The following is an 11,446-nucleotide window of genomic DNA, read 5'->3' as shown; positions in this document are numbered from 1 at the left end:
CTGAGTAGATAGAAAGTACCGAATCTGGGCCACTGGCGTCAGACAGTGCCAGATGGCACCTGTAAATATGGCGTCAATGAATCAAACATGGCGTCCACCGCACTTTTCTTCTTATGGCGCCAGTGAATCAAACATTTTTTCACCCATTCTTGTTGTGACGTCAGTGAAACGTACATGGCGTCAGTGAATCAATTATGGCGTCAATGTTAGGCTTAAGCGTCATATTCGACAACGTGGTAAATAACCCTTGTCATACACCGTGCCAGATGGCACCAATAAATATGGCGTCAATGAATCAGACATGGCACCAGTAAATATGGCGTCAATGAATCAGACATGGCACCAGTAAATATGGCGTCAATGAATCAGACATGGGACCAGTAAATATGGCGTCAATGAATCAAACACGGCGTCACATTTTTCCCCCAATATTATTGTGACGTCAGTACATGACGCGCCACAGTCTTCCTATGACGTCAGCGAATCAGGCGCCCCCTCTTAATGGGAACATCTTAAACTGTAATGATTAATACAAATAATTGAATTGACTAAATGTGTTTCTAATTTTTTGGTTGGCTTATCTTTAATCTTATAACACCCCTAAAATATTAATTTTATTAATTTTTAATATTAAAAACATAAAATTTCTCTTATCATAATGTATTCATATTTGAACTGATAAGGGAAATAAACTCTATGTCCAAAACTCTGTCTCACATTGCCAACAGTAAAGTGAACTTTCGATGTGATAAGAGAACCAATAATGATTTTGAAATGATAAAAGAATATCCTTCGATTTATCCATTCTTTCACATACATGCCGAGGAAATGAACAAATATTTGATCTTCTTAAAAGTATGGATTAACAGTAAATAGAAAAGATGGCAATTGTATCTCCTAAACACAAACAAAATCAAATTCAAACCATACCAATCAATGATAAAAGGGTAAAACTCATTTCAAAATCATCGGTAAATTTCGTCCGAGCGTGAGCAAGCAAAGGTTAAATTGATAAGTGCAGAAGTGAACTAATTTCAGAAATATGGCGGGTAGACTTTCGAACTACCCACGCTTTAGTCCATGCGTTTAAATCATTTCTAAAGTCAACATGATTAGAGAAAACTTTCCTATTAGTGTTCAAACCTTCCCTATTATTGTTCATACTTTCCCTATTAATGTTCCCATCCCGATATGAACACCAGATACTAGTGTTGCCGTCCTTAAAACAATGTTTAGATATTAATAAACCTACTTTCTATTGATTAAAGACATTTATTACGATAGCTCCGTATCATAAATATCTTTATCATGTTTATACAATGAGCAAATACCGGATATCATAATAAAGCGGAATAAAATTAAATCAAATACCCTCTATTCTATTTGGTGAATCTATGGATAAAAATATTTGTAAGATAAAGCAAGATACAGATCTTAGATTCTATCCCTAAGCACTTAGTCAAAAGTGTATCGAAATGGGAAAATATGCGATTTAAAGTGTTGTGAACCTACCAAACTACAATAAAAAGTGGTGGAAAATAATTGAAAAGATAAACAAAATACTATTTAAAGTGATGGAGAATGATAGAAAAGATGACGAGAATAATACTGAAAACTACACTATTTCTGTTCAGAGTTTCACTATTTATGTACAGAGTTTCACTATTTCTGTTCAGAGTTTCACTATTTCAGTTCAGTGTTTCACTATTTCTGTTCGGTGTTTCACTATTTCTGTTCGGTGATTCACTATTTCTGTTCGGTGATTCACTATTTCTGTTCGGTGCCTCACTATTTCTGTTCGGTGTTTCACTATTTCTGTTCAGAGTTTCACTATTTCTGTTCAGTGTTTCACTATTTCTGTTCGGTGTTTCACTATTTCTGTTCGGTGTCTCACTATTTCTGTTCGGTGATTCACTATTTATGTTCGGTGATTCACTATTTCTGTTCGGTGCTTCACTATTTCTGTTCGGCGTTTCACTATTTCTGTTCGGCGTTTCACTATTTCTGTTCGGCGTTTCACTATTTCTGTTCGGCGTTTCACTATTTCTGTTCGGCGTTTCACTATTTCTGTTCGGCGTTTCACTATTTCTGTTCGGCGTTTCACTATTTCTGTTCGGCGTTTCACTATTTCTGTTCGGTGTTTCACTATTTCTGTTCGGTGTTTCACTATTTCTGTTCGGTGTATCACTATTTCTGTTCGGTGTTTCACTATTTCTGTTCGGTGTTCCACTATTTCTGTTCGGCGTTTCACTATTTCTGTTCGGCGTTTCACTATTTCTGTTCAGAGTTTCACTATTTCTGTTCGGTGTTTCACTATTTCTGTTCAGAGTTTCACTATTTCTGTTCAGAGTTTCACTATTTCTGTTCAGTGTTTCACTATTTCTGTTCGGTGTTTCGCTATTTCTGTTCGGTGTTTCACTATTTCTGTTCGGTGTTTCACTATTTCTGTTCGGTGTTTCACTATTTCTGTTCGGCGTTTCACTATTTCTGTTCAGTGTTTCACTATTTCTGTTCGGTGTTTCACTATTTCTGTTCGGTGTTTCAATATTTCTGTTCGGTGTTTCACTATTTCTGTTCGGAGTTTCACTATTTCTGTTCAGAGTTTCACTATTTTTGTTCAGAGTTTCACTATTTCTGTTCAGTGTTTCACTATTTCTGTTCAGTGTTTCACTATTTCTGTTCACACCTTTCCTATTACTGTTCATACCTTTCCAATTACTGTTCATACCTTTCCAATTACTGTTCATACCTTTCCAATTACTGTTCACACCTTTCCAATTACTGTTCACACCTTTCTTATTACTGTTCACACCTTTCCTATTACTGTTCACACCTTTCCTATTACTGTTCATATCTTTCCAATTACTGTTCATAACTTTCCAATTACTGTTCACACCTTTCCTATTACTGTTCATACCTTTCCAATTACTGTTCATACCTTTCCAATTACTGTTCATACCTTTCCTATTACTGTTCACACCTTTCCTATTACTGTTCACACCTTTCCTATTACTGTTCATACCTTTCCTATTACTGTTCACACCTTTCCTATTACTTTCCATACGTTTCCTGTTACTGTTCACACCTTTCCTATTACTTTCCATACGTTTCCTATTACTGTTCACACCTCTCCTATTACTGTTCACACCTCTCCTATTACTGTTCACACCTCTCCTATTACTGTTCACACCTCTCCTATTACTTTCATACGTTTCCTATTACTGTTCACACCTCTCCTATTACTTTCATACGTTTCCTATTACTGTTCACACCTTTCCTATTACTGTTCAAACGTTTGTTATTTATATTCAAACGTTTGTTTATTTTTATTCAAACCTCTGTTATATTTATTCAAAACTTTGTTATATTTATTCAAAACTTTGTTATTTTCACTCAAACCTTTGTTATTCCTGTTCGAACTTTTGTTAATGACTGTTCAAAATTTTCTTATTTCTGTTCAAAGTTTCACTATTTCTGTTCAAAGTTTTACTATTTCTGATCAGAGTTTCACTCTTTCTGTTCAAAGTTTCACTCCTTCTGTTCAAAGTTTCACTCTTTCTGTTCAAAGTTTCACTCTTTCTGTTCAAAGTTTCACTCTTTCTGTTCAAAGTTTCACTCTTTCTGTTCAAAGTTTCACTCTTTCTGTTCAAAGTTTCACTCTTTCTGTTCAAAGTTTCACTCTTTCTGTTTTAAGTTCACCATTTATGTTTAAAGTTTCACCATTAATGTTTTAAGTTTCACTATTTATGTTTTAAGTTTCACTATTTATGTTCAAAGTTTTACTATTTATGTTCAATTTTTCCCTGTTTCTGTTCAGACATTTCTTATTTCTAATGAAACGGTTTTTTATTACTGTTCAAACTTATGTTATTTCTGCTGATACGTTTTTTATTTCTTTTCAAACTTTTGTTGTTCCTACTGAAACGTTTCAAACTTTTCTTATTTTGTTGCAAGGTTATTTATTCTTTTTCCCCAAGCTTTTCATGTTTCTGTTCTAATTTTTATTATTTCGGCGATTAAAATTACTTTTTCCGAAATTCTCCATCGCTTTACTAATTTCTATGGTTTTGAAATCGAATTTCAAAGTTCCATATCCAAAATTCCCATGTGATATAAATGTGATGAATACCTTATTACCTAGTAATGTATGAATTCCTAGAATATAAACGTCTTACTCTTAATCGGAATACATTAATTCGTGATTTTAAATTTCTTTAGTTTTGTGAGATTTAGAACTCTAGACAAATTCCTAATCCAACTGCAAAAGTTTATATGGAAAACGAATTTTCAAGGTGAAAGATAACGTAGTGAAAAACGGATGATTTCGAAGTTCAGACTAAATAACAGAAAATCAATGAAACACCATCTCCCCATTAACTTTAATTTATGTTTTGATATTATTGCAGTTTGGTTTCAAATAAGTTTATAGGTATTTACGTAACAGAAAACGTTTTCAAATGACAGAATTGCGATTAAGTTTTCTTCACAGGAAACTAAAAAAGTGGTTGAAAGTGACATGAAGTGTCTATAATTCATTTTAAAGTATCGGCAAAACACTAAAAATTCGTTAAAGTTTCGCTAAATGTTTAGTAAACGTTTCGTTATTCGACTTAAATATATCCGATATTGTTAATATGTGACTATTATAAAACAGATAATGAAGTTGAATGACGAAAAAGAGGTCAAAAGTGTTGTTAATCTACTAAAATTCAGATGAAACTGAAATGAAATGAAAGCATTCGATTGAAAGCGAACTAATACGACTAAGAAAGTGGATCAAAGTTTTGTTAAACTACTAAAATGCGGTTCAAATCACATTCAAAGGAACTAAAAAGCAGTTGAACGTTCATGAAGTGACAAAAGTACGATTGTAAGTAATGTGTTTAATATTTTTTATAAATTTAACCACTTTGGAACAGAAAAACTCCAATGCAAAACCAGATGGACATGCGTAGGTTCAATAGACAATGACCGGGAGGGGGCCGCCTAATAAAACACGCGCCGGGGGAAAAAAAACGCGTGTGGCGGCCCTACCCTGGTCATTGTCTATTGAACCTACGCCTGTCCATCTGGTTTTGCATTGGAGTTTTTCTGTTCCAAAGTGGTTAAATTTATAAAAATATTAAACACATTACTTACAATCGTACTTTTGTCACTTCATGAACGTTCAACTGCTTTTTAGTTCCTTTGAATGTGATTTGAACCGCATTTTAGTAGTTTAACAAAACTTTGATCCACTTTCTTAGTCGTATTAGTTCGCTTTCAATCGAATGCTTTCATTTCATTTCAGTTTCATCTGAATTTTAGTAGATTAACAACACTTTCGACCTCTTTTTCGTCATTCAACTTCATTATCTGTTTTATAATAGTCACATATTAACAATATCGGATATATTTAAGTCGAATAACGAAACGTTTACTAAACATTTAGCGAAACTTTAACGAATTTTTAGTGTTTTGCCGATACTTTAAAATGAATTATAGACACTTCATGTCACTTTCAACCACTTTTTTAGTTTCCTGTGAAGAAAACTTAATCGCAATTCTGTCATTTGAAAACGTTTTCTGTTACGTAAATACCTATAAACTTATTTGAAACCAAACTGCAATAATATCAAAACATAAATTAAAGTTAATGGGGAGATGGTGTTTCATTGATTTTCTGTTATTTAGTCTGAACTTCGAAATCATCCGTTTTTCACTACGTTATCTTTCACCTTGAAAATTCGTTTTCCATATAAACTTTTGCAGTTGGATTAGGAATTTGTCTAGAGTTCTAAATCTCACAAAACTAAAGAAATTTAAAATCACGAATTAATGTATTCCGATTAAGAGTAAGACGTTTATATTCTAGGAATTCATACATTACTAGGTAATAAGGTATTCATCACATTTATATCACATGGGAATTTTGGATATGGAACTTTGAAATTCGATTTCAAAACCATAGAAATTAGTAAAGCGATGGAGAATTTCGGAAAAAGTAATTTTAATCGCCGAAATAATAAAAATTAGAACAGAAACATGAAAAGCTTGGGGAAAAAGAATAAATAACCTTGCAACAAAATAAGAAAAGTTTGAAACGTTTCAGTAGGAACAACAAAAGTTTGAAAAGAAATAAAAAACGTATCAGCAGAAAAAACATAAGTTTGAACAGTAATAAAAAACCGTTTCATTAGAAATAAGAAATGTCTGAACAGAAACAGGGAAAAATTGAACATAAATAGTAAAACTTTGAACATAAATAGTGAAACTTAAAACATAAATAGTGAAACTTAAAACATTAATGGTGAAACTTTAAACATAAATGGTGAACTTAAAACAGAAAGAGTGAAACTTTGAACAGAAAGAGTGAAACTTTGAACAGAAAGAGTGAAACTTTGAACAGAAAGAGTGAAACTTTGAACAGAAAGAGTGAAACTTTGAACAGAAAGAGTGAAACTTTGAACAGAAAGAGTGAAACTTTGAACAGAAGGAGTGAAACTTTGAACAGAAAGAGTGAAACTCTGATCAGAAATAGTAAAACTTTGAACAGAAATAGTGAAACTTTGAACAGAAATAAGAAAATTTTGAACAGTCATTAACAAAAGTTCGAACAGGAATAACAAAGGTTTGAGTGAAAATAACAAAGTTTTGAATAAATATAACAAAGTTTTGAATAAATATAACAGAGGTTTGAATAAAAATAAACAAACGTTTGAATATAAATAACAAACGTTTGAACAGTAATAGGAAAGGTGTGAACAGTAATAGGAAACGTATGAAAGTAATAGGAGAGGTGTGAACAGTAATAGGAAACGTATGAAAGTAATAGGAGAGGTGTGAACAGTAATAGGAGAGGTGTGAACAGTAATAGGAGAGGTGTGAACAGTAATAGGAAACGTATGGAAAGTAATAGGAAAGGTGTGAACAGTAACAGGAAACGTATGGAAAGTAATAGGAAAGGTGTGAACAGTAATAGGAAAGGTATGAACAGTAATAGGAAAGGTGTTAACAGTAATAGGAAAGGTGTGAACAGTAATAGGAAAGGTATGAACAGTAATTGGAAAGGTATGAACAGTAATTGGAAAGGTATGAACAGTAATAGGAAAGGTGTGAACAGTAATTGGAAAGTTATGAACAGTAATTGGAAAGTTATGAACAGTAATAGGAAAGGTGTGAACAGTAATAGGAAAGGTGTGAACAGTAATAAGAAAGGTGTGAACAGTAATTGGAAAGGTGTGAACAGTAATTGGAAAGGTATGAACAGTAATTGGAAAGGTATGAACAGTAATAGGAAAGGTGTGAACAGAAATAGTGAAACACTGTGAACAGAAATAGTGAAACACTGAACAGAAATAGTGAAACTCTGAACAGAAATAGTGAAACTCTGAACAGAAATAGTGAAACTCTGAACAAAAATAGTGAAACTCCGAACAGAAATAGTGAAACTCCGAACAGAAATAGTGAAACACCGAACAGAAATAGTGAAACACCGAACAGAAATAGTGAAACACCGAACAGAAATAGTGAAACACTGAACAGAAATAGTGAAACGCCGAACAGAAATAGTGAAACACCGAACAGAAATAGTGAAACACCGAACAGAAATAGCGAAACACCGAACAGAAATAGCGAAACACCGAACAGAAATAGTGAAACACTGAACAGAAATAGTGAAACACTGAACAGAAATAGTGAAACGCCGAACAGAAATAGTGAAACGCCGAACAGAAATAGTGGAACCCCGAACAGAAATAGTGAAACGCCGAACAGAAATAGTGGAACCCCGAACAGAAATAGTGAAACACCGAACAGAAATAGTGAAACACCGAACAGAAATAGTGAAACACCGAACAGAAATAGTGAAACACCGAACAGAAATAGTGAAACACCGAACAGAAATAGTGAAACACCGAACAGAAATAGTGAAACACTGAACAGAAATAGTGAAACTCTGAACAGAAATAGTGAAACTCTGAACAGAAATAGTGAAACACCGAACAGAAATAGTGAAACTCTGAACAGAAATAGTGAAACGCCGAACAGAAATAGTGAAACGCCGAACAGAAATAGTGAAACGCCGAACAGAAATAGTGAAACGCCGAACAGAAATAGTGGAACACCGAACAGAAATAGTGAAACACCGAACAGAAATAGTGATACACCGAACAGAAATAGTGAAACACCGAACAGAAATAGTGAAACACCGAACAGAAATAGTGAAACGCCGAACAGAAATAGTGAAACGCCGAACAGAAATAGTGAAACGCCGAACAGAAATAGTGAAACGCCGAACAGAAATAGTGAAACGCCGAACAGAAATAGTGAATCACCGAACATAAATAGTGAATCACCGAACAGAAATAGTGAGACACCGAACAGAAATAGTGAAACACCGAACAGAAATAGTGAAACACTGAACAGAAATAGTGAAACTCTGAACAGAAATAGTGAAACACCGAACAGAAATAGTGAGGCACCGAACAGAAATAGTGAATCACCGAACAGAAATAGTGAATCACCGAACAGAAATAGTGAAACACCGAACAGAAATAGTGAAACACTGAACAGAAATAGTGAAACACTGAACAGAAATAGTGAAACACTGAACTGAAATAGTGAAACTCTGAACAGAAATAGTGAAACTCTGTACATAAATAGTGAAACTCTGAACAGAAATAGTGTAGTTTTCAGTATTATTCTCGTCATCTTTTCTATCATTCTCCATCACTTTAAATAGTATTTTGTTTATCTTTTCAATTATTTTCCACCACTTTTTATTGTAGTTTGGTAGGTTCACAACACTTTAAATCGCATATTTTCCCATTTCGATACACTTTTGACTAAGTGCTTAGGGATAGAATCTAAGATCTGTATCTTGCTTTATCTTACAAATATTTTTATCCATAGATTCACCAAATAGAATAGAGGGTATTTGATTTAATTTTATTCCGCTTTATTATGATATCCGGTTTTTGCTCATTGTATAAACATGATAAAGATATTTATGATACGGAGCTATCGGAATAAATGTCTTTAATCAATAGAAAGTAGGTTTATTAGCATCTAAACATTGTTTTAAGGACGACAACACTAGTATCTGGTGTTCATATCGGGATGGGAACATTAATAGGGAAAGTATGAACAATAATAGGGAAGGTTTGAACACTAATAGGAAAGTTTTCTCTAATCATGTTGACTTTAGAAATGATTTAAACGCATGGACTAAAGCGTGGGTAGTTCGAAAGTCTACCCGCCATATTTCTGAAATTAGTTCACTTCTGCACTTATCAATTTAACCTTTGCTTGCTCACGCTCGGACGAAATTTACCGATGATTTTGAAATGAGTTTTACCCTTTTATCATTGATTGGTATGGTTTGAATTTGATTTTGTTTGTGTTTAGGAGATACAATTGCCATCTTTTCTATTTACTGTTAATCCATACTTTTAAGAAGATCAAATATTTGTTCATTTCCTCGGCATGTATGTGAAAGAATGGATAAATCGAAGGATATTCTTTTATCATTTCAAAATCATTATTGGTTCTCTTATCAGATCGAAAGTTCACTTTACTGTTGGCAATGTGAGACAGAGTTTTGGACATAGAGTTTATTTCCCTTATCAGTTCAAATATGAATACATTATGATAAGAGAAATTTTATGTTTTTAATATTAAAAATTAATAAAATTAATATTTTAGGGGTGTTATAAGATTAAAGATAAGCCAACCAAAAAATTAGAAACACATTTAGTCAATTCAATTATTTGTATTAATCATTACAGTTTAAGATGTTCCCATTAAGAGGGGGCGCCTGATTCGCTGACGTCATAGGAAGACTGTGGCGCGTCATGTACTGACGTCACAATAATATTGGGGGAAAAATGTGACGCCGTGTTTGATTCATTGACGCCATATTTACTGGTCCCATGTCTGATTCATTGACGCCATATTTACTGGTGCCATGTCTGATTCATTGACGCCATATTTACTGGTGCCATGTCTGATTCATTGACGCCATATTTATTGGTGCCATCTGGCACGGTGTATGACAAGGGTTATTTACCACGTTGTCGAATATGACGCTTAAGCCTAACATTGACGCCATAATTGATTCACTGACGCCATGTACGTTTCACTGACGTCACAACAAGAATGGGTGAAAAAATGTTTGATTCACTGGCGCCATAAGAAGAAAAGTGCGGTGGACGCCATGTTTGATTCATTGACGCCATATTTACAGGTGCCATCTGGCACTGTCTGACGCCAGTGGCCCAGATTCGGTACTTTCTATCTACTGCTCTGGCTTCCATATGCTCCAATATCTACCATTGTGAATTTGTAATTGGCATCACATAGGGCCAAGAGGAAGATGCTAAAACATTCCTTGTAATTGTAATATAGTGATCCACTTTTTGGAGGACACTGAATAGTTATATGTTTCCCGTCAATTGCTCCGACACAATGAGGGAGATTCCATTCAGACCAAAATTTGTCACTAATTCCTTGCCATTCTTCAGATGAGGTTGGGAGTTTTAAATAATTCGGCGAGAGCACAATCCATAAAGCTTCACATGTTTCTTTTATGATATTACTGACAGTACTTGTTCCTAGTCGGTATGCAAAGGATAGACTTATCTGCATATCGCCGCTTGCAAGGTATCTTTATATAATTCACCTCACAATGTTAGGGTCTACAGGTTAATCATTTATTTACATGTGCTATTAACCTCAGAGTTAATGATAGCTTCTCCTCCGGAGAGACTGATTTACGAAATTTTGTGTCGGGTTTATAAAGCAGCGGCCTAACCATCGTCAGAAGCTCATCGAATTCCACTTTATTCATCCTAAAAAACCTTTTAAAAACAATTAGAGTACTACCACTGGTCTTTATATATACAAAATAGGTTACATTCAAAGGTTTTTACCTAAAATGTTTTTCATCGTCCCATCGCCGCATTTCATTAACCAAATTGACTTGGTATTCTTGCTGTTGCCGCTTCAGAAACAGATCTTGAACCCAAAAACGCTTTCTATCACTCTTGTGATAATGTTTGTACATTACGTACAAGTGATTAATATAATTATAAATAAATAATGCATTTATAATATTATTGGAAAACTCAGGAGTCATTCAAATCCTCCATTTTCTTTGTTTACCTTTGCGTACAACCCTTTACCGCCCTCTCGGTTTCGATCCGTCGACCGATCGATAATGATCACGTGACCCAATAAATTGTCAGCATTATTTTAAGTTCCGCTGCAAGTGAGAACGCTCTACCGCTGGCGGACAGCGGTAAAAAAAATTTGCAACCGCTGGCGGTTCGTTTCCGTCGAGATTTTTGGTCAAGTGAGAACCTTACTTAATATCGCCAAACTCAACTTAACTTCTGTCCAGCTTAGCTATGCTTTTTTTCGGTTGTCGCTTGACGTCTGGCGAACAGGCGTGATTTACGCCAAGTGA

At 34.3% G+C, this 11,446-nt stretch overlaps 1 protein-coding gene across 1 annotated transcript; it reads right to left on the bottom strand.

Moving 5' to 3' along the window:
- Positions 1-484: 484 nt before the first annotated feature.
- On the bottom strand, positions 485-11,044 carry LOC149680471 (uncharacterized). The gene is made up of 4 exons (XM_089834605.1): positions 10,911-11,044; positions 10,713-10,829; positions 10,312-10,645; positions 485-517 (listed from the first exon to the last, which is right to left on the bottom strand). The coding sequence occupies exons 1-4, from the start codon at positions 11,042-11,044 to the stop codon at positions 485-487; spliced, it is 618 nt and encodes a 205-aa protein (XP_089690731.1).
- Between the last annotated feature and the right edge of the window lie 402 nt (positions 11,045-11,446).

Source organism: Phalangium opilio, unplaced genomic scaffold (assembly GCF_054372755.1).
Source record: "Phalangium opilio isolate 3A_F unplaced genomic scaffold, DU_Popi_V2 ptg000039l_2, whole genome shotgun sequence".
NCBI lineage: Eukaryota > Metazoa > Arthropoda > Arachnida > Opiliones > Phalangiidae > Phalangium > Phalangium opilio.
Note: the sequence above shows the minus strand (reverse complement) of the source record. Positions and strands in the feature narration are given on the sequence as shown.